Below are 24,716 nucleotides of genomic sequence, written 5' to 3' on the forward strand. Positions count from 1 at the left end.
TACAGTACCTAAATATACAGTGGTACCTCTAGTTGTGGACATGATTTGTTCCGGGGTGCCATTTGCACCCTGAAAAGTCCGCAACTAGAGTGGCGCTTCTGCGCAAGCACAGAGCGTGATAAAGCGCTTCTGCGCATGCACAAAGCGCACAGAATGCTTCTGCGGCACACACACGGTGAAACCCAGAAGTATACACTTCCAGGTTTGCCGCATTCACAAGCCGAAAAGACACAACATGAACCTAATGCAACACAAGGTATGACTGTATAAATGTGCATCACTGCTGGCAGACAGCACATTCAAGCTGACTACCTGCAATGAGAAAATTGCTGAGTAATTTACTTATTCAAATGGCTTCTTCCTTCCCTGCATGCATGTGATCCCTTGATGACTGTGGCGTATACCACACAGGGCTATTGGCTTAATTTGTACACTCCTGAGTCATTAGAGAAAATAGCAATTTGTTTGGACCCTATGGACTAGAGGTGATAACCAAATTTAATGAAGGGCATAATAATCAGACTGTGTTCCCACCTTGAGGCAAGTTATTACTTTTTTGATGAGATGGGGGGACTAATTGAATCCTCCTGGATTAAAGTGTATGTGACCACATTTAATTTGCCTGCTACTAGCCTATGGAACAAATGTACGTCCCTTGTGTATAGATGGGCTCAGGTCTTGCATCCTCCTGAAGCTGCTCCCTGGATGTTTTGTCCCTTCTTTCCGGGGCAAAAGATGATGCTCATACATAAGGCAAAAAGAGAAATGGCTTGGCAGAACCATGACTGGATCTCCCATCTTGTTTCTGCCCACTGTAAGCTAGGGGCTCCCATGTTTATTGTAGCAATAGCACTGGCAAAGGGGGTGTTCCCTTTCCCCATGTCGTTGAACAAGCCAGATTTATACCAGCTTGTGTGGATTTAAACTGGGGGGGGGGGGACGACATGGGGCAGAGGTTTTCTCCAAGTGCCCCTACTCTGATCAAAGTCAAAACTCCCTCACACATCTTGAGAACTGGCCTTTTTTCTTCAGCCGGAACTTGCCAGAACTGAGCTCTGGTACCTCTCAGGTAGGTGCCATGGCACATCACCTTTTGGCACACACAGTTTAATTTCATACCGCACAGACAAAGGCGGGTCCCCTGATGTCAGGTGATTGACAAGTGGGTGGCTCCACCCACCTGTCAAAGTTGGCCCATGGGAATATCCGAAGAAAAGGATCCCACCCACTGACGGATCCCGTTCCTCGCCCCTTCGGTAGAAAGGTGGGAGAACAAGAGAGAGCAGGCCTAAGAGCTGTGAAGAAAATGAACCTCCTCAAAAAACATCATGAAGTTTAAATGAGGAATTCTGGAGTGCAATACATATTTTAACGGTCCGCGTTCCAATGCCTGTTTGTTGATATTTTGGGACTGCTCAGCAGAGATAAAACACACCAACAATCTAGCCATAAGCTAACTGCTGGATCTAACAAGCGCTTAAAGCCAAGCCAAAATGACTCCCAGCTATTTTGTGCCATTTTAACTACAAATGTTGCAGTCTTTCATGCTGCTTACGCAAGGGACTCCCCCAGTGAAGAGAAGGAGAATCATTTCATCTCATTCACCAGTTTGCTGCCTACAGGCCAATGCTGATGGTCGCAAGTAAGTCAGCAGACCTCCTCTTTAGCACTAAGCCTTTATCTTTGTACATTTTCTGTTATGAGAATAGTAAAACTCTGTCCTAAATTAGAGATAATCATTGGACAGTCTGATCATAAGCTGCAACTAATTATATATATATATATATATATATATATATATATATATATACACACACACACACACACACACACATATCACACACACACACGTGTCTGTGTGCGTGTGTGTGTGTGTGTGTGTGTGTGTGTGTATATATATATATATATATATATATATATGCTTAAGGATTTTTTTAAAAAAATTCTGCACATTCTGGTATGGTCTGAACTGATCTACATCTCCCAGACATAGTTACCTTTGGGACTGCACAGTTATGCAAAATTTGAAATATAGTACCTGGCCCAAGAAAATGTATCAGAATGCATTTTAGAATGTGTATTCTGAGATTAAAATATGCCTTACTTGTTTTTATTTATCTGTTTAGATCATTTACAAACCATTTCATCGAAAAAAGAAAATTTATATCCTCTAATCCTTCATGTTCTGCACATCATGTTTTTTAAGGTGTACATGTCATGGCCTAAAATTGGCCACTGTTTCTTCATCACAAAAGGAACTGAGTCAGCATGAGTCAGCGGCCTACAATGAATCAGCAAAGCCCACATAACTCATGCAAACTTTCACCTCCATATACCTGTATACAGTGGTGCCTCGCAAGACGAAATTAATCCGTTCTGCGAGTTTCTTCGTCTTGCGGATTTTTTCGTCTTGCGAAGCACGGATGCACCCTGGTACTGTATTATAATGGGATAGCGGGCAAAGCACAAAGCGGGTCGCTCCCCAGCAGGAGGAGTTTCCCCAGCCTGGAGGATCTGTTGCCGGGAAGAGGCAAAGACACCCCCTCCCACCTCCCCACGAAAACAGCCCTCCTTCCTCTGTCGCCAAGCCTTGCCGTGTCTTCGCTCTGCCAAACCGCGTCCCACATCAAAGCCCCAGCCCGCTCCTCTCCCTCTCTCTCCATGAGGTGCCAAAGGAAGTTTGAGCCCAGGAACCGAGGGCGGACGCACGAAGCGCCCGGCGCGGACTCTCCCTTGCTCCCCCCGTTACCTTGCGCCACGCCGCCGGGCTCCCCACAGTCTCGGCAGCTGCTCCCGGCTTCTTCCCACCCCCGCAAAGGCGCCTTCGCGGCCGCCCAAGCACAGTGGATGCCTCCTCCTCCTCCTCCTCCTTTGTCCCGCCTCCTCCTGCCTTCGCGCAGTTAGAGCAAAATGGAGCAGCCACGTGGGGAGGGGGAGAGAGAGAGAGAGGCAGAGGCAGAGGCGGCACAGAGACCCAGCCAGATCCGCTGGATCCCAGCTCACCTGCCTCCTCTGTGCCCTCTCCAGAAGAGGATCCCTCTGGAAAAGGTAGGTCGCTCCCCTGCTCGCTCCCTGCCAGCCCAGTTCCCGCTTCAAAAGGAAACAAACTCGCAAGACGTTCCGTCTTGCGAAGCAAGCCCATAGAGAAATTCGTCTTACGAGCACCTCAAAAACCGCAAAACCCTTTCGTCTTGCGAGTTTTTCGTCTTGCGAGGCATTCGTCTTGCGGGGCACCACTGTATATAGAGTGGTCATTGATTGCGTGTGTTGTGGGTTGGTCAGATGGCAGAAAGCTGGTTGCGTTTGATATGTATAAAGCTGTCGGTCGTGGTTGGAGAAGACTTTTTTAAGAATAAAAGCAGCATTCTGCAAAGTACTCTTTCTCAGAGACTCTTTGTGCCGACTAGGGTCCAAGGACCAGGCAAAGGAGGTCGGAACCTTTTCCTTTTCAAACACTGACAGTACAAATATATGAATCATGCAGGGGCACTTGTTGGGCAGCTAAGAGGCATCAGTCTGTGCAAGATAAACAAAAGGCAAAGTCCCAGGAACTCATATGACAATGAAATGATAACCAAAAATTGAGGATTATATAAACATGAGCAAATATCTGTATAAACATATGTGAGTATATGTGTATAAAAAATACAAGTTATTTTGTTTTGCTTTATTGCATTTCAATCCCACCTTTTCGCCAAGGAGTTTAAGGTGGTGCATATGGTTCTCCCCCTCCTCATTTAATCCCCACAGCAACTCTGTGAGGTAGGTTAGGCAGCGAGAGGCTTCACAGCTGAGTGGGGATTTGAACCCTAGTCTCTCATATCTTAGTCCAACACTCTAACCACTACACCACACTGACCATCATTGAAAATTACAATTTTCCCCAGCTGTAGCTTAAAGGTAAAGGTAAAGGGACCCCTGACCATTAGGTCCAGTCGTGACCGACTCTGGGGTTGTGGCACTCATTTCGCTTTATTGGCCAAGGGAGCCAGCGTACAGCTTCCAGGTCATGTGGCCAGCATGACTAAGCCGCTTCTGGTGAACCAGAGCAGCACACGGAAACGCCGTTTACCTTCCCACCGGAGTGGTACCTATTTATCTACTTACACTTTGATGTGCTTTTGAACTGCTAGGTTGGCAGGAGCAGGGACTGAGCAACAGGAGCTCACCCCGTCACAGGGATTCGAACCACCGACCTTCTAATCGGCAAATCCTAGGCTCTGTGGTTTAACCCACAGCGCCACCTGAGTCCTAGCTGTAGCTTACTATATAAAAAAACAAATAATGTGTACATATATATTTATTCATGTTTTTATATCATTTCATTGTCATTTGGGTCCCTGTGACTTTGTCTTTCATTGCTTAAATTTTGCTACTCCTTCCTCAGTTTTTTAGGCTCCTGAAAAAAGACACCTTTCAATGGATGGTCCTCTTTCCCTTTGAGGTGGAGCTGAGAATAAGCAGGCTCTCCCCCGAGGCTACATGAAAAGATGAACAAACCCAGCCAAGAGTTTCTGTGCCCTTGCCAAGAATTGGACGCATGGCTTCATTATGACGAGTCAGGCTCTCCCCTGATAACCAGGTCTGGATCTGCTGGAGTCTGAAAGATTAAATTATAGCAGGAGCTCAAGTTTGAGGAGCACCAGAGCCCCAGTCTTTGAGGAATCAAAAATGAATGGACAGCTCCAGCAGATAACAAGGTGGATCCTGTGCCAGAATCATGAGCCTGGTGGGAAGCACACGGAGAAGGTCTGTGTGGAGGCTGAACAAAAACCTTCAAATGAAGTGTCACATGGTTTTTAGGAGCATAAGAAACTGCTGTATACAGTGGTACCTTGGTTTTAGAACAGCTTAGTTTATGAACAACTTGGAAATAGAACGCTGCAAACCCGGAAGTAGGTGCTCCAGTTTGTGAATTTTGCCTTGGAAGCTGAACATGTTCCACTTCCTGTTGAGTGTGTTCCATTTGTAAACTGAGTCCCCCGCTGCTAATCAAAGGATTCCTGTTGAGTCTGTCAGCTGTCGAGTCCCATGCACCCATGCAACACAGGTGATATTTGGAGCTTTTGCTTTTGCTATTTTTTGCGTTTTTGTTTGTGTGGTTTTTCATTGTGTTGACTGTGACTGTTCTTTGTTTTATGGGACTGTCTTGTGACTGTGGCTTGTGACTTGTTTTTGTGACTGTGTGGAACCCAGTTCAGCTATTGATTGTTTGTTTGAGTGATTGATTGTGTGACTCCAGAAATGGATAAAAGCCCCCCATCCAAACAACAACCATCATCAGTGCACGTAAGAAATAATAATTTTAATTTTTATCATCTACAATGCTGTCTTATTTATTTTATAGTACAGTACATTGATTATTGCTTTCATTTTATGGATCAATGGTCTCGTTAGATAGTAAAATTCATGTTAAATCGATGTTTTAGGGGTTGTTTTAAAAAGTCTGGAACGGATTAATCCATTTTGCATTACTTTCTATGGGAAAGCATGCCTTGGTTTTAGAACGCTTTGGTTTTGGAAAAAACTTCCAGAACGGATTAAGTTTGGGAACTAAGGTACCACTGTACTGAATCAGAGTATCTAGTCCAGTATTATCAACACTGACAGCCAGTGTCTCTCCAGGGTTTTAGATACATTTCTCACCCAGTCGAACCTGGAGATGTCAGGGATTGAACCTGAGACCTTTTGCATCCAAGTGTTTGCTCTGCCACCTGAGCTGCTGCTCTTCTATTTGCTTTCTGCTTAGCTTACCTGTTGCTGCTTATCTCAAAAAGATTAGGGGCATGGAGTGTGCTGTTCCTGAGCTTTGGCTTCACCTCACCACCAAGGGCTAGACGATAATGAGGGGTCATCCTGCCCCCTCAAAAATGAGCTTGGCGTTCGGCTCAGCTTGCTTGTGTAAGTCATCTGATGGAGGAATCTTGGGTGTGTTCCTATTTGAATGCACAAACCCCTCCGCTCCTCAAAGAGGCCCACCGACAGTCTCTCGAAGACTCCCCAAACCATGAAGCCAGCTTGACTAAACCTAATTAATGTATTTATTTAGCTGGCAGCTCCATGTATAAAGATGCACATGCGTAGTCACTCCTCATTTATCTCCTTTGCAGCTAGACGTTGGAAAGAGTTGTTCTCTTAGCATACGCTGAGGAATCTCATCTGTGAAGCCTATAATACAATGAGAGAATCATTGTTTGTTACTATGGTGTGTGTTTTTGTGTTTTTATTTTGTAAACTGCCTTGTGATCCCCAGATTAAGGGCCATATAGGAGGAGGAGGAGGAGGAGGAGGAGGAGGAGGAGGAGGAGGAGGAGAGAAGAAGAAGAAGAAGAAGAAGAAGAAGAAGAAGAAGAAGAAGAAGAAGAAGAAGAAGAAGAAGGGCAGCTATATATCACTTCAGTGTTGTTTTATAACATTTCCCCTCTTATATTCAGATGGATACAAACCATTTCCCAGTCCTCACCCAACACCAACCCCTCAAACTGCATCCAACACACCCCGTTCCTGGCCCTGTCAACATTAGAGCTCCAACATCAGTATTGCCAGGGCATCAGAGGTTTCTGCAGCAATGGCAAGCAGGGAATCCAACCCTAGGTCTTTCCTCTTCAGCATCAGAGCTCTCCCTCCCTCATGCTCTCTTTGATGTTGAGAGGGAGCAGATGTATCCTACGCCCCCCTGGGATGACCTCAGGTAGGACAGCAACCCTAACGTGTTGTTCAGTTGTCAGTGCGACATTTTTCACAAATCTAAAAAAGAAGAAGAAATCTAGAATGCTAGTGTAGATTAGAAAAAATTCTTTGTTTTGTTCTTGACTTCTACTGTTTTCAAGCTTTTACTCCTGCTGCTTGAGTCTGTCACATTGGTGGTTGCAATTGTAGCTCTTCCTTGGAAATTCATTAATCCCCCTCCCATGTAGGCCACAAGAAAATGCTTTTCAGATCTAAGTGGCATTTGTACAATGACAAACCATTTTCCTTTAAGGAACACTTGGCTGCACAATCCTGATATGAAAGGGCTGTTTCTTTGGCTTTTAAAAAAAGATATAGGCAAGAGAAACAAACAAATCTCTATTTCCACCTTGTCTGTGTGGTCACGACTGTGTGCTGTTATGCTGAATGAATGTTATTTTAACTGGCTTATAAATTCCCAGGACAAAGAAGGGGGAAAGTGAAATGTGCCATTCTGAGCCTGCAGAGAATGTTAAGAAGTATGCTCCATTTTCGTTACTTAGGTAGCACAGAACTGTCCTGAAGTCCCAGGTGTGAGCTTAATGCTTCACTTGTGCTGTTAAATTTTTTGCTCATCTTTGCAGCAGAATGCAAGCATTGTTTCTGGGTCCCGTACACACATGTAAAAAGGACCCTCTTTGACACACATGCCACAGTCCTTTTCCGGACATACAATCTGATGAGTCATGGAATAAAAGCTTCCATTTAAATTATGAATTTATATTTTCTACATTTCTATAATTACACCTTGGCCCACAATTTGACTTTTCTGTTGTGACACCCCGCCATACACGAAACACCCAATGTTTGCTATTATTGTTCAATGTAGGAATACTTGCTGATTATTTTGTAATTATTTATGACTGGCCCTTACAAATGTATTATCCTTCCTTTCCCCCTTTAATTATTCTAATGGACCAGTGCGTTACAACAATTCCATTAAAATACCAGTTTACTTTAAAATATTTTGTTTTGTCCTTTTCCCTTGCAAAACCACACATTATGTCCCCAAAGTTCATTTATCTTGCAAGTTCACACTCAACAGACAAAATACAGTGGTACCTCGGGTTAAGTACTTAATTCGTTCCGGAGGTCCGTTCTTAACCTGAAACTGTTCTTAACCTGAAGCACCACTTTAGCTAATGGGGCCTCCCATTGCCGCCACGCCGCCGGAGCACGATTTCTGTTCTCATCCTGAAGCAAAGTTCTTAACCCGAGGTACTATTTCTGGGTTAGCGGAGTCTTTAACCTAAAGCGGATGTAACCTGAAGCGGATGTAACCCAAGGTATCACTGTAGCTAGAAGGCTAAACACAGAGGTGGTGAACTAGATCCCATTGGCAAGTTAGATTCTGACCTCTTCCATTCCATGAAGGCTGCTTTGACAGGTGGGTGGAGCCATCAAGTCATCAGTCACATGATGGTCAGGTGACAACTTCAAAGGGGCTTCCTGTCAGCACCACTGAGCTGGTGTGTACTTTCCAAATACTGGCTGGGAGTCATAGGTACCAACTATAAGGGGCTTAGGGGGCCCTGGCACCCACAAAAAAAAATTGTGGGTGCTCAGCACCCACGGCGCGGACTCTGACACAAACCGGAAGTCATGTTGGAGGTCTTGCAAGGCCTCGGACATGATCTCTGAGGCCCCGCAAGGCATTACATCACATCGCATTACATCACAGATTCCATTGGGCAGCTATAACCTGGAGCCCAAGTTGGCGCCCCTACTGGAAATGATGGGAATTGCAATCCAGAATGGGAAACACTTGGAAGGCACCAGTTTGGAGAAGGCTGATTATTTACACAATAGTTTATGTATCCATCCATTGAAAACATGTCATGGGGAGAGGGGAGAGAAGCAAAAAACATTGCTGCTATGTTCTTTTAGGTTCCGTTGATCATAGCAAGAATAACACCAATAACGTCCTTCTCTGCCACCCATGGGCTTTCTTGTTCCCCTAACATTGTTCAGAGACCATCTTGGCTGTGAGTCCTCGAAGACCTGCTTCCTTCCTTACAGGCCTTTTTTCGCCTGCTTGGGAGGGCGGAGCCCGGACTGACTCCAGCTACAAAACATGAGGCTGCTGAACACTCTTGGGCTGCCCTTTGGGGTTTTGTTTTTGGGGGGTTGCTTACCAACATCTGGGGGGCATAGACTCCCCACCCCTGCTTTAAGGCACTAGATATATAGTGCTGCTGTTGTACTTGGCCATTCTGTTTCTATGGATGTGTGATAAAGAGAAGGCTCCTCAGGCTAGAATTCCAGTGCTAATAATTCTTCCAAAACTTTCAAAAATGCTTACATTGTGAAATTGCTTTATCAGATGCAAAGACTTGAAAAGGCAATAAGCCTTTAGAAAGTCTGGGATTAACAGTGGGAAAGTGAGAGGATACGAAAGCAAAGTGTCTTCATTATAACAATCCAGGGAAAGAGAAGCAGCAGCCAGCATTTCTAATGGCATATTTAATGCTCAACATGCTACATATTATATTCTCATCTTAATGTTGGGTGGTTACCTTGATTCGGAAACTGGGAGGGGAGCACTGGGTTCCTATAATTGTGTGAGGTCAGTCCTTGCACTTGTTGCCAGGGACAAAAGGCACATGCTGGAAAATGTAAGCAAAAGCAAAAAAATATGTGGCTGTGTTTCAAGTCACTTTTGTATCTTGCTGCACACCCTAGAGGCGTGGGGATGTCTTCACCCAGTGTGCATTACCTAATTGGTTTCCCTGCCCCTCCAAACCACCACCCCAAACTCCTATCCACCTGCACATGTGCAACAGGTATGTCAAGTGTACACACCTCAGCTTAACTGTGAAGCGAATAAGGCTTACATTTTCAAACTGGGTGGAAGGGATGTGGTGTATCCATATTTAATAAAGCAGTAAACCAACATGATCAGCCAGACTTAGCAGCTGAAGCTCCACCACATACAGGTAAATGTGGTCACCTGCCAGTTCCTGTAGATCAGGGGTTCCCCAAACTTGGGTCTGCAGCTGTTTTTGGATTACAACTCCCATCATCCCTAGCTAGCAGGGCCAGTGGTCAGAGATGATGGGAACTGTAGTCCAAAAACAGCTGGAGACCCAAGTTTGGGAAATGCTGTAGATCAAGTAGCTGTTAAAAGCAGAGCTACAAAGGCCACTTCAACATTCATGCACCATGTTTAATTAGCTATTGGTTTATATCTCATCTTTGCAAGAGAGGAAACAACAACAAACATTAAAAGTGGGAATGTAATGTACATGAAAACTGAAACAGAATCCCAAAGCTAATAATAATTAAAAGACTCTGGTCCTAAAATTATAGTGCCATAAACAAATCAACCATGACTATCAGAATTGCCCCAGGAGGAGAATTTTTCCAAGGCAAAGAACCGCAGCATATATCCAGGAGTTGGATCCAGTGTCTATGCAATGCGACCTTGAGCCAAAAAAATCAGGAGCTACTTCTGAAAATATGTCAGTGAGTAATTGAGGAAAGATCAGCCTGGAAACTTTCTGGCAGACCGAGATCCATTTAAAAAACCACACAATAGGTCCGTTTGAAAGCCAGGTCTCTCACATTGTTGTTTGGGCTTTGGGGAGGGGGGGGGACTTGGTGCATTTAAAGGTTGGAACAATACATGGTGCTTGTAGATTGGTCCTTAAGGCATCCCTGATGCTGAGCGCCAACACTTTCCCACAAAGAGCTAGGAATCTCACCCTTAAGGCTGCATTGCCATCTAGTGGGCACCTGTGCTTCAAGCACGTGGTTCGTTGAGGGACGAAATGCATTGGGAATGAAGAGTCACAGGAGATGTGTTATCGTTGCTTGTTTTAAACTGCATAATACTTTGAGCAAATATATGATATAAAGCCATGCTAACTTGAAAAATTGCAAACATTGAAAGGAAGACTGCCTAAAAAAACTGAAAGATGAAAAAAGAAAGCAATGCAATGAATGAGACAATTGTAGCAATGGAAACCGGTTTCCTACCGCAGTACAGTGGTACCTCAGGTTAAGTACTTAATTCGTTCCGGAGGTCCGTACTTAACCTGAAACTGTTCTTAACCTGAATCACCACTTTAGCTAATGGGGCCTCCCGCTGCCGCCACGCCGCCGGAGCACGATTTCTGTTCTCATCCTGAAGCAAAGTTCTTAACCTGAAGCAATATTTCTGGGTTAGCGGAGTCTGTAACCTGAAGCGTATGTAACCTGACGCGTATGTAGAATCATAGAATCATAGAGTTGGAAGAGACCACAAGGGCCATCGAGTCCAACCCCCTGCCAAGCAGGAAACACCATCAGAGCACTCCTGACATATGGTTGTCAAGCCTCTGCTTAAAGACCTCCAAAGAAGGAGACTCCACCACACTCCTTGGCAGCAAATTCCACTGTCGAACAGCTCTTACTGTCAGGAAGTTCTTCCTAATGTTTAGGTGGAATCTTCTTTCTTGTAGTTTGGATCCATTGCTCCTTGTCCGCTTCTCTGGAGCAGCAGAAAACAACCTTTCTCCCTCCTCTATGTGACATCCTTTTATATATTTGAACATGGCTATCATATCACCCCTTAACCTCCTCTTCTCCAGGCTAAACATGCCCAGCTCCCTTAGCCATTTCTCATAAGGCATCGTTTCCAGGCCTTTGACAATTTTGGTTGCCCTCCTCTGGACACGGTCCAGTTTGTCAGTGTCCTTCTTGAACTGTGGTGCCCAGAACTGGACACAGTACTCCAGGTGAGGTCTGACCAGAGCAGAATACAGTGGCACTGTTACTTCCCTTGATCTAGATGCTATGCTCCTATTGATGCAGCCCAGAATTGCATTGGCTTTTTTAGCTGCCGCGTCACACTGTTGGCTCATGTCAAGTTTGTGGTCAACCAAGACTCCTAGATCCTTTTCACATGTACTGCTCTCAAGCCAGGTGTCACCCATCTTGTATTTGTGCCTCTCATTTTTTTTGCCCAAGTGCAATACTTTGCATTTCTCCCTGTTAAAATTCATCTTATTTGTTTTTGCCCGTCTGTCAAGGTCGTTTTGAAGTGTGATCCTGTCCTCTGGGGTGTTAGCCACCCCTCCCAGTTTGGTGTCATCTGCAAATTTGATCAGGATGCCCTTGAGTCCATCATCCAAGTCGTTGATAAAGATGTTGAATAAGACCGGGCCCAAGACAGAACCCTGTGGCACCTGAGGTACCACTGTACTTGATCTTGTCTTGTGCCCCAGCCCTGCATAAAACAGCCCCATACAGTTTCAGAGCCATTCTCATTATATTTCCCTGTCTTACCCATGCTGCCCATGTTAATTTACTTAAAGTGGCTACATCCCATAATTTTACATACTTCTCTCTCAATCTGATTCTTGGGCATTCCTCCAGTATTTGGCATATATCAGCCTTACTCTTCCAATCATGTCCCTTTGAACATTGTTAGCATCTTAAAATTAACCTTCCTGCAAAAACGTTGCTCATTACATCCCATAATTTGTTTCCCTAAACATCTGCTAGCATAAATGCAGGATGGCCAACGATGGGGCTAAATCCGCTCTGACTTCTGCACATTTTTGGTTTCGCAGCTGGGAGAGGAGAGCAATGTTAAGGGCTGCTTTACACATCATATTATGTTAGATCCACACCCAGTGGTGTTAGGACACCTCCTCCCACCTGCCCATTCCCCTCCAAGAACTAAAATTCTGGTTTTAGTTGGTTTAGCAATCAATCCCTCTTCCCGAGGAATCTGGGAATTGTAGCTGTGTGAGAGGGATAGGGGTCTCCTAACCTTTCTCTAGGGACGCGGGTGGCACTGTGGGTTAAACCACAGAGCCTAGGACTTGCCGATCAGAAGGTCGGCGGTTCGAATCCCCGCGACGGGGTGGGCTCCCGTTGCTTGGTCCCTGCTCCTGCCAACCTAGCAGTTCGAAAGCACGTCAAAGTGCAAGTAGATAAATAGGTACCGCTCCGGTGGGAAGGTAAACGGCGTTTTCATGCGCTGCTCTGGTTCGCCAGAAGCGGCTTAGTCATGCTGGCCACATGACCCGGAAGCTGTATGCCAGCTCCCTTGGCCAATAAAGAGAGATGAGCGCTGCAACCCCAGAGTCGGTCACGACTGGACCTAATGGTCAGGGGTCCCTTTACCTCTACCTTTAACCTTTCTCTGGGGAAAGGTATAACTTTAAAGTGGTATCCCAGTACTTTGAATGTATGGTGTGAATGTGGCCTTAGTCTCAACTTGCTGCTTCTTCACAAAGGGTGTGATGACACATTTACCTTAAGGAGGGGGAGACTCTGGAAGAACAAAGACACATCTTCTTCCTTAGCTGATTTCCTTTCCGATGATTCATCGGTGCCAATCCTGCATACAAAAGGGCATCTGCCAAACTCAGCTTATCCTGTGGGTTTGACCCACTCTAGCAGTCTCTTTTTGCAGTCACAGTCTCAGGGTTGGGGGGACTTGAGATATTGTCATTCAGACCAACCAACCACCCTAGTCTCACTGCAATACATAGAAATACTGATAAAGATTACAGATATCTTTTTGCCCAAGAATCTTGCCAGCATATGTCCCAGCATGGTTGAACAGTGGGTGAGGACTACTGAAACCCCATTCCTTCATATAAAATAGATGGGCTGGTCGCCGTTATGCAAATTACAATGTGTGTGCGTGCGTGTTTTAAACCGGCGAAAAGTTCATTTGATGGGACAAAAATAAATGAGGCATCAGCTAGGGATCCCAGAGTCCTTCCAATTACTCCTGCCCCAATTATTTCCCACCCTGCTGTTGCTCTGTTTAATCTCTCTGCAGCTCTGGAGCCTGCACAGCAACCTTGCTTAATAGGCTGCTCAGAGGTGGCTGCGCAGCCCTCTGAAATCATTAGAGGACTCCTTCTCTCCCTTTGAAAAGGCACTTGAAAGAAGCATGTGTGCCCTTGCCTGCCAGCTTGCCCTGGAAAGCATTCTCTGACCCAACACCTGACCTCTCCTTTCCCCATCCCCTCTCCCGTCCTCCAGGAACCCACTGACAACTTAGAAGCTGGGATGGGTGGGCGATCTGTCTGCAGGAGTTGACCCTTGCTGGTGCTTGACCGGAAAAGACCTTGGGCTTAGTAAATCACCCTTGAGGCCATGCCATTTGCCTGCTTTTCTCGCAACATCAGAAGCCTCCTCTTGCTGCTATGGTCTAGCATTTGTTTCCTGGTGAAAGAGAGCTGCCATTTTTCAGTGCACATGGGGAAAGTAAACCAAGAGTGCCAGTCTAGTGCTCCCACTGGAGCATTTGTGCAGCCCCCAAGCTCATCCCTGCCCAGCCCCCCACCCAAGCTCCATATGGGCCCCAACTAGGAAAGCAGCAGCAATGTTGGAAGGGCAGCTCCATGGCTCCACCCTGCCAGCCACTATTACCCATTATTATTGTTGGTATAAATCAAATATAATTTTTATTTAATTTTCTGTTTTACAATTTAGAATATTCATTTAAACAACCTTAAAATATCAGTAACTTCCCTTCTTTTCTTTCCATGGTTCATTTTGCATAACATAAATTCCAGCATATTTTATATAAACTATACCATTCAGTATTCCATTATTACATCCATCAAAATTTATTTACACTGTTGAATTTATTTTAATGCTGCCAACATTTTCAAGTGTACACAATTTCTCCCCATATATTCAATAAACATTTTCCAATCTTCTTTAAACGTATGCTCTTCTTGTTATCTTATTCTATATGTTAGGTCTGCAAGCTGCGCATATTCCAGCAGTTTAAGTTGCCATTCTTCTTTAGTTGGGACCTCACTCGTTTTCCATTTTTGGGCTACCAAGCACGGGCTGCCGTAGTGGCATACATAAATAACCTCTTTTGACACCTGGGAATTTCCATCTGAATTATCCTCAACAAAAAGGACTCTGGTTTTGTTTTGTTTTTGTTTGTTTTGGGAAAGTGCTTATAAACATTTATTTCAATTCATTATAAAATATTTCCCAATACTCTTTTACCCTTTTACAGGTCCACCACATATGAAAGAATGTACCCTCGACCTCATTGCATCTTCAGCACTTATCTGATTTAGTCTTACACATCTTAACAAGCCTATTATTATTCTCTATTCAAGCAATATGGAGCAGTTTCTGAGCCGTCTCCATTCCAAAATTGAAGGAATAGGTCATGAGGTCTCTAGGATCCTCGTGGTTCAGATTCTGGATTGGATCCAGGTTTCTGGGTTAGATTTGCCTTGGACTAACCAGTCACAACAGACACGGGTGACGCTGTGGTCTAAACCACAGAGCCTAGGGCTTGCCAATCAGAAGGTCGGCAGTTCGAATCTCCACGATGGGGTGAGCTCCCATTGCTCAGTCCCAGCTCCTGCCAACCTAGCAGTTCAAAAGCACGCCCAAAGTGCAGGTAGATAAATAGGTACCACTCCGGCGGGAAAGTAAACGGCGTTTCCATGCACTGCTCTGGTTCACCAGAAGCAGCTTAGTCATGCTGGCCACATGACCCAGAAGCTGTCTGCGGACAAATGTTGGCTCCCTCGGCATATAAAGTGAGATGAGCGCGCAACCCCAGAGTCGTCCATTACTGGACCTAACAGTCAGGGGTACCTTTACCTTTATCTTTAACCAGTCACAAGGTTATGGCCAATAGAGCTAGGAGAAAAACTCAAGTAAGGGAAGAAGGGGCAGGGCATTGCTTAAAGGTTTTGCCTAGGTGTCAGGCTTCCGGGAATCTGATCCCTCCCAGATAAACAAGAAGAGCTCTTACCAAGTCTTTTATTCAATATTCACAGAGAGAGGCTTAGAAAAGGTGCCTCGATTTCAGTTACGGCGTTGCCCTGAGTAAAGCCCCACCCCCTCCATCTCTTCGATTCTACATCATCCCTACACTGGCTGGTCTGTGCCTTTTGCCTCTGAGCTTTCTGTTCTCCTACTTTCAATGCCCGCTGGGTTCTGCGATAGGGGTGTGTGTCTGGAATGCTTTCTAAAGACACTGAGTCTGTCAGCTGTCTCTCCCCTGGTGCTTCTCCTTCTTGCTCCCCTCCCAATATTTCCCAGCTTCTCCCCTCTGCAGCCTCGGAGCTGTGACCTTCCACAAACCCCTGTTGTAAATCTATACTGTCTCCCTCTTCTCTGGTAGGTTCAGGCTGAGGAGGCGGTATCCACCATTCCTCTCCCTCCTCTGTCCAGTCCCTGACATCAAGCCAGGGATGAGGACTCTGTGGCCTTCCAAATGTTGTGGATGACAACTCCCACCATCCTTGCCCAGTGGTCATGGTGGTTGCATGAGGTTTATAGAAGTTGGAAGTCCAGCAACACCTGGAGGACCACAACTTCTCCATCCCTGGCCTGGTGATCAAAAGTGGACCGGGATTTTACTCTTCCAATAGTCCCTAGCAAGCTTCTGGCAACCACAGATAGAATTAGTAATATTACTTCTGCCATGCTTTTGCACTACTCACTAGCCTTTGCAAACGTATTTCTAGCTTCCCCACACCTTTGTAATAAGAGTGCAATCTAGTCCCACACCAATGAGATCCAGGTTAATGGTTCTACATCTAGTCTTTTGCCTAGGGTTCTCTGGTTGGTTGGTTGGTTGGTTGGTTGGTTGGCATGGCTTGACTTGACTTGACTTCCCGATGCATCAGGATATTCAGCGCCAAAGCTACACATTGCATTTAACAAAATTTTAGAAAGCAAGTCCATTTCTGAATCAAATTACAGTTGAGAGATGTTGCTGGAGGTGGGGAAAGTTATTAGCAGAGAGGATTACTGTAGTCTGCTCTGTGCCTGGAAGTTAATGAGATGGCAGGATATGTAGCCACTGGGTGGTAAAAGCTGTGTCCATTATTAGGAAGACTCTGATGAAACCTGATTGTGTTTTTTAATGAATTAGTCAGTTCACAAGAATTGGTCCCTGCAATCAAAATCAAGAGAGCACTTACTTTTAGCTGCTGTGGTAGCCCAGGCAATCCGATAGGATTGACACTTTCCTGTAAAAGCAAGATTCAGGGAAGGGTTTTTCAAGGCACAAATGTAAGGTGGGTTATAGGGATGGACAGATCAGTTTATTTCTAGTCCGCATCCATTTCACATGTGTTTTATTCATGAATCCAATCCGACTTCTGCATGACTTGCTATTTTTTTTAAAAAAAGGAAAATTTTGCATGAAACTTACTATTTAACTACAATAGACACATTTCTGACCATATGTTTATCCTAAAATGCATGTTCCTAATGTATTTTGGTACTTTTTCAAAGTCAAGAATTGCACTGCAAAATTCGAAGAAGTGCGAAAGCCAAAGCATAAGTACAGTAGTACCTCGGGTTACAAATGCTTCAGGTTACAGACTCCGCTAACCCAGAAATAGTACCTCAGATTAAGAACTTTGTTTTAGGATGAGAAAAGAAATCGCACGGCGGCGGCAGGGCAGCGGCTGGAGGCCCCATTAGCTAAAGTGGTACCTCAAGTTAAGAACAGTTTCAGGTTAAGAACGGACCTCCAGAATGAATTAAGTTCTTAACCCAAGGTACCACTGTACACACCAATCCACAGGTTAGTCCAGGTGGTGCAGAGACCAGAACAGAATTCACAGAAACTAAATTCTTCAATAATGCTTAGATAGTTCTTGCCTGATGTGCAGTGGCAAATTTTGCCATAGGGGCAAATGTTATTTATTTATTTACATATTTGTTTAAATATTTGTATACCACCACTCATTTAAAAAATCAAAACCGTTTACAACAATAGAACATAAAACTGTACAATAAAAACCATATAAAAAGGTAAAAATCAGACATCAGTTAATTACAGTACAGTGGTACCTCGGGTTACATACGCTTCAGGTTACAGACTCCACTAACCCAGAAATAGTACCTCGGGTTAAGAACTTTGCTTCAGGATGAGAACAGAAATCGTGCTCCAGCAGCGCAGTGGCAGCAGGAGGCCCCATTAGCTAAAGTGGTGCTTCAGGTTAAGAACAGTTTCAGGTTAAGAACAGACCTCCAGAACGAATTAAGTACTTAACCCGAGGTACCACTGTATTGTGGAAATGTTTTCTTAATTGCCTGCAAACCTGATGGAATAGGAAGGTATTCAGCAGGAGTTTAAAAGAAGGTGCCCACTGAATCTCTATTGGCAGGGAGTTCCACAGGACTGTTTCTTGCTGTTGTCAGATAAGCCTCGCCAACTCAGGGAACGACCCATGCTGCTACTGCAGGTGATCTCAGTGACCAAGCTGCAACATAAGGTTCAGGCAGCCCCTGGGGCACCCTGGACCGAAGTTGCACAGGGCTTTGTAAATTAATACAAGGACCTTGAACCTGGCTTAGTAGCAGATGGTGGTATACACATTAAAAATGACTGGCAGAAGTATAATCTCCATTTTCAGAGACTGCGTAGGTCTGACTGCTACCCTGATCAGGAGTGTAATATGGTCACCAACATGCTCTGCTTGTAAACATTCCTAAGGTACGCCTGTGGCCATCGCTAAGAGACAAAAAGCTGAGCTGTTGAGCTGACCCATCACCAAGGATTCTGATGTCCCCTCTGTTTTTATGATACACTGATGTATTTCTTGATGTGCAATTATTCACACTGGATTCTTTTGAAAGAGAAACATCAAAAGTAGCCCTAAGTCTTAAAGAGGTTCTCCGGGGAACTTGCAAAATAAATGGTTATTTAGTGGATAGCTGTGAATTGTACTACTAGCAGGCTAGCTGCCAAGCCACACTAAGCCCCCCCTTAAGACAGGAATTTATTGAACATCTCTAACAGTTCATTAGGCCTGTAGAATGGCATATAGAGAAGTTAATGGAACTTTTCGGAACCCCCGGGAATGGCTTGGCTTAATTTTTGAGATGTCACAGATTTCACATTCCAGCCATCCCAAAGTTCAGAGAGGCAATATTCTGAAAATGGCCTTAGACATTTTCCCCATCTTATTTATTTATATGTGAATTAGGAACCCACACTTTCATAAAGACTATAACGAGGCAGAGTACAACATATAATATGGATATAACCAACCAAAGATCCATAAAGACACCATTCAAAACATCAGTTAATATCAATAAATACTGATGGGTTGGAAGGAAGAAAGAAAGAAAAATCATGTTGTCCAAACAAAAAAAGTTTCCCAAAGACATCTGAAGGAAGAGAGGGGTGGTATAAGGCAATATACTGGATTTAAGAAACTCCTTTGTGATTCAGGGGCTTGAAAAGATCCTGAGTTGTGGCAGAGAGGTCAGCTTTGACCTAAAGAGAAATATAAGACTGTTACAAAGGTTGTGTGCCACCCCCAATCTTTGCCAAATAGTGCACAAGATTCCACCAAGGGTCGTGCAGAGAGCCCACAGGGATACAACCTTGAGGGCTTCTTCCACCTTGAGTGGCCTCAATGTTGTTAATGTAGGCTCCAAAAATTATTGGGGGGGGGCAGTGGGAGTTAATGAAGCTAATCATACTCCAACTGCTCAAGTGTAAAGTTTGGGAGAAGCATCCCCAACTTTTCCTTACAATGTCCATGTTGCTGATAACTGGTTTCTATTTTACCTTATCTCTGTGCTGCCTCCCCTTGCCCCACCTTGCTCCGTGAAAATGGATGTTGAGTAGTAATTCCTCTGCTTTTGTGAACTAGTTAATTCAAGCCCATTTGACAATGTGTTTCAGTCCTGCCGGCTAATTAATTTCACTCAGTTTAATACACACACTTTTATAGGAGCTCAGCGTATTGAGAGGAAACAATAAAATTATCTGTGCACTAACTATAAAAATCCCTGCTACTCTGTTTAGCAAATATGAGATCTTGTTCCACAAAGCTTAATAGATGTTTGTTTATTTTCTCAGCGATAGATTCCCATTAAATAATTATTTCCCACAATATATGCAGCCTGGAGCTTTGCCTGCCACTGCCAATCGCCGAAGAACTGAGAGTCAGAAGACACAGTACTATTTCATTTCAAACAAACGGGGGGAATTGCTCATATAAAAGTTGGCACGATAATCAGTGGTTAGGGAGAGCATTAAATATGAGAACCAGCCTTTTCTAGGCCTCAGGCAATGGATAGGCTTCAATCCCATACAGTGTCTATGGCATATACACTTGGAAGCATGTTCCATTTAATCAAGGGGACTTTATTCTGAGTAAATATGCATAGGGCTGTGCTGTCGGTATACCAACCTAGCTTCTTCCTCCGATTTGTACATATCAACTTGGGGAAATTACTGCTATGCTACAAGCAGACCTCTTTTTCTTGCAAGGTCCCTGAGGCTTTAATAGCTGCAAGACTTCACAGATGGAAATAGGGGCAGCCACATGTACCTGCAGCAGCTCTATTCTCCCACCTGCAGCACCTTCACTGTCAGAGGCACTGTGCCTCTCTATACTAAGTGGGGAGGTCACTGCTACACTCATGTCCTGCTTGGGGGCTTCCCATAGGGATCTGGCTGGCCACTGTGAGAACAGGATGCTGGACCAGATGAGCCATTGGCTAGATCCAGCAGGCCTCTTTTTATGTTCATTTGACCTCACGCGCACCATTCCACTGTTACAAAATGCCAAAATCTCATTTCTGGCTGTGCTATGTGGAGTTGCAGCTTTCTGACCAGCCCTCATTGCTGTGCCTTTACTTGTAGTTTGATCACAGCATGGGGGGGGGGCTGTTGCTTAATAGTGGCTGCAGATCCAGCTACAGGGACTGGTTGAAAAGTTGACAGACCCTCACTGTTGAAGTTTTCTTCTTCTTCTCTGCAACAGTAAATATGCACCAGCTTCTGAAAGGAAGTGTTCTACTAAATAAACTGCAGCAGTTTGTACAATTAGTTTCCTAACACAGTGAGCTGGTTTGTTAAGCTATGGTTTATTAAACTATGGCTTAGCCTTATCTGTGAAAGACAAAGGCAAGAGTTGAGAGTGGGCTGATAAGACCTAGATGCTTGAAGGAGAAAGCAGCAGCCTGGGAGTAAGAGAGGCAGAGCGGCAATTGATTTCTACTGAGATTGAGGACTGTGACTGTGGGAGAAGCAAGACCCTCTTAGGGTGTTAATGCTGTGAGCCCTTCCAACATAGGCTCAGGTTGTACATTTGTGTCAATATATCATATATCATAAAGACAATCTCTGCTATGCCTCATTCCAAAGGAAACACACACTCTGGGTAAGTGCCTGGAACCCCTGGACTCTCACACCACTTGGAGACTGGGGTAGTGTGCCACAATATACATCTCTGCTGAGTTGTTGCTGATTCAGTTTATGCTTTTAAACTTCAGTTTCCACAGATCAGTGTTTCCTATATAAAAGTTGCTTATGCGCTCCTCCGGTTTATTCAGCATTCATCCTGATTTGCTGGGGGAAAGTGTGCACCGTAGTTAAGTTATACTGTATCTGGTCTTTATTATGCATTTGTTCTTATTTGCTCATCCTGGCAGTTATACAATGATGAGTACCCATCTTGATTTGCTTGTCGGATGATTACACATCATCCAATTAATCATTCATTCATCCCACACTTTTTGGTGCATTTCCCCGTCACTTCCCTATGTTGGCTTCATTTAGTTTTTTAGGCAGGTTTCTTCTGCAAGAAAGAAACAGGTCACTTTGTGCAAGCCAAATTTCCACTGGGTGCTTGAATCCCTCCTGGAAAACAGTGACAGTCTGGAGGCACCCTGTGCCATTTAACTGCTCCAACATTGCTTTCTCCCCAGAAGTAAGTAGTTCCAGGGTGAATGTTTTACACCAACCCCACCTTTTTCTTTTTAGTATATTCATTAATTTATTACATTGAACATTCCAGGGTGATTTTCAATACAATAAGAGGGGCTGAGGAAACCCAGCCAGATGAGCGGGGTATAAATTATTATTATTATTATTATTATTATTAAACCAGAAAAATACGGTAGAACGCAAATACTAAATGCTAAGTAATAACAGTAGCAGATTCTTGAGTAAATAAGTCTTCAGCAAATGGATAAAACCACACGCCTTTGCATGCATTCATCCTGGTATTCAGATGGCCAAATGTATGTTGGAGGGGGCTAGGCGCGCAGCCCAACGCATAGGGCGCTGGCTGCCTCCCTCCAATATTTGCGTGTTTAGCACGAACGTCTGAAGTTGACGGCTAACTGCCTTCGCACTCAGCGGACAGCTCCCACCGCCCACCTGCGACAAGGGGCTAATAATGAAATATAGTACTGTATATTTCCATTTTCACTGAAAGGGAAATGTGAACTATTCAAAACTAAAGGGGAGGGACATATTTCCCTACATGAAAAATACCGAAGAAGCAAAGAGTATGGACTTCTGTCTAGAGTGGGAGGCGGGGGACCACAGCATGCTGTATTATCACAAGGAAAGGTGATAGTTCACTATTCATTTTTCCTGGAAAGGTGTCATTTCAAGCCTCAGTAGATCAGAACCAGGCTTTCAGAGAAAACAGCTTCAGGCAGTGGGTGTGTCACTCCACTTATATATCTCTACTGACGACGGAGCTTGACTCTAACTTTTGTGTCTCTATAACTTCGTTTCTCTAATTATTTGCAGGCATTGTGGGTAATGTAGTTTCCTTAACGTGGCCTTTGGGAAGGGTATCCTGGATGGACGCGTTCGATACACTCGCGCGCCTTCGCACAATGCCTTCTGGCTATTGTAGTCCTTCCTGTTCCTGCTGCTCGCGTTGCCCTGCCTGTGTTAGGCGAGGGCTCCGCGAGATCAAAGAGCTATAGTCTCAATGTCCTTGATGTATACTTCCGGTTCAAGATTGCTCTTAGTGGGATCCTCCATGTAAGGGGCAGAAGTGGTGGAAGGACACCAGTGCAGGCACCCGCATGAAAACAAGAGAGGGTTAGAGGCTTCCTTTAGATGCCGTGCTCTTCAGCAGCGGTATACTTCATGGCTCACGGCTTTCCATTAATTTAGCCGGGCTCCCATGGGTGGGGAACTTCGATAGGAAACCGGAAGCAATATGCTTTCCTTACAAAATCTCTTTGGGCGCCGAACTTTGCGGCTTCCTCCTCCGCACCCGATTGGCCGGGCGGGCAGGCAAGTGACGCGAGCGTCGGCCTCGGCGGCTTCTCGTCCAATTCCGACAGGCCATGTCGAGGAACGGCTCGACCAATGGGACCGCGGCGCTCTTCGACGCCGGCGGCTGGCCACTAGGAACCCGGCTTGGCGCGGGCGGCTTGCTGAGGCGGTGGCGCGCGATTGGCTGGCCGCGTGGTTGCTCGAGTGGGCGGGGCGGGAGCCGGGGCTCCCCTCACGGCGCAGCGGCGTTGGTGTCTCTTCTCGCGGCAGGGGAAGGAACCCTCGGAGACAGGGATGGAGCCGGCCAGGCGGGTCGCGGCGCCGCCGCTGCTGCTGTGGGCCACGGCGGCGTTAGCGTTGTTGTTGTTGTTATCGGCTCCAGGCCTTGCCGCTGCTGGTCAGTAATGGCGCTCCTGGCGGGGCCTCGCCTTCCTGGGGCCGAGTTTGGGGAGGGGGAGGGAGTGACAGGCGGTTGGGAGAGGGAGGGGCGGCCTTCACCACAGAGGGGCTGAGAGGGAGGCCGAGGGAGGGGGGCTTTAGCAGGGGAACCCCCCCCCCGTTACACCCCCACCCACCCCCACCTGTCTTGCAGGGTCAGCATCACCCTCATTGAAATTGCTTGTACGGTGCCTTGTCAAATAGGCTTCACCTTCGCCATATGTCATGCTCCGTAGGGCACCTGGCATTGTGCTTCCCGGTGAATTTGGAGAGCAATAGTTGGGGGAGACCAGCCTGGTCTTCTCATCCATTGCCCCGGAGAAGGAGCAGCTGCTGCTGCATGCAGCTTCTTGCTTGCACCTACCCTGCCATAGATCGCTAGGGAACTAAAAACTAGTGCCTGAGTTTGCTGCCGCCTCCCCCCTTTTTTGTTTTGCGGTAGATTGTAAGCCCGAGGGAAGGAGAGGTCTTGTTAATTGAGCTCTGTGAGCTGATTCGGGCTAGCGAGTGGGGCGAAGATACTTCAGATGTGTGAATAAAATGGGACTGTTGTAACTTGGTTGCACCAAGAGATGCAACCTTTGGGGCCATGGCTGGCCTAATGCTGCTTTTCTTCTGTCTCCTAAATTACTTTTAAATTGAAATATTGCTGCCTTTCTTCTCTTCCGCATCCCATACACACACACTCACGCTGACTCAGGTGGGTTTATGTTGTGCAGCACAGTAGCACATTTGACATTTCATGAATTGACTGAAGGTGTTTTCTTCTAGTTCCCATGCATAATGCCTGTCACTTTTTATCCTTTACAATGACCAAGACACTAAAAAGGACAGTGTTGTATCTAACAATAACTGCTGCTCATGCAATGGAACTTCATTTCTCTCTTCTCCCCTTCATCCCCCAATCTACTCTGGAGGGTTGAGGGAATCTCCAGATTTGTGAGGGTGAGGATGGCCACAGTTGGTGTATGGTGGGTAGAGAAGTTCCATGACATGAATGCAAGTGGTCCTGCAGACTCAATGACTTCATTGGATAAGCCCATTAACATGCAGTGTGTCATCCTCCTGTCTTCTGGCACAAGCATTTTAATATTTGTGAAGTTTTGGTTGGCATACAGTAATTAACTTTGGAATGAGGTTTTTTTATGCTATCCTTTTCCCACAAAATAACACATTTTTATGTGTGGATGTAGATTTACATTACAGTCCTTGCATTTTGCAATTCATAAGTTAAACACACAGGGTGATAGCCAACTAAATTGTATTCAGAGTTAGCCAATTGAAATCTATGGACTTAAGTTCAAGTTCATTTCAGTCGGTCTACTTGACTTCATTAGATTTCACTCAAAGTATATTTAAAAAGACCAGTTGGCAAAAGTGCACAGCTCAAGATAAGACTGAAATCTGGAATTGGCTCTAGATATTCCAGAGTGTGTGCATGGTCAATTTGTCATAGGCTTCCTTGAATACTGTAATAACATGCTGACAAATACCCGAGATGGGTTTTGAAAGCATCAGTCATGTGATCCAGCAGGAAGTCTGCTCATAAAGCCTTTCA

At 45.2% G+C, this 24,716-nt stretch overlaps 1 protein-coding gene across 1 annotated transcript in view; it reads left to right on the plus strand.

Annotated features, from left to right (window-relative positions):
* Window positions 1–22,661: 22,661 nt before the first annotated feature.
* The window catches only part of SEL1L (SEL1L adaptor subunit of SYVN1 ubiquitin ligase), a gene marked incomplete at its 5' end in the record, with an annotated part of 35,666 nt that continues 33,611 nt past the window's right edge, over window positions 22,662–24,716 (plus strand). Inside the window, 2 exon segments of the mRNA XM_080974170.1 lie at window positions 22,662–22,926; window positions 22,929–23,117. Of these exon segments, the coding sequence (XP_080830296.1) occupies window positions 22,662–22,926; window positions 22,929–23,117 (454 nt within the window).

Source organism: Podarcis pityusensis, assembly GCF_964106645.2.
Source record: "Podarcis pityusensis genome assembly, chromosome: 1".
Lineage (NCBI taxonomy): Eukaryota > Metazoa > Chordata > Lepidosauria > Squamata > Lacertidae > Podarcis > Podarcis pityusensis.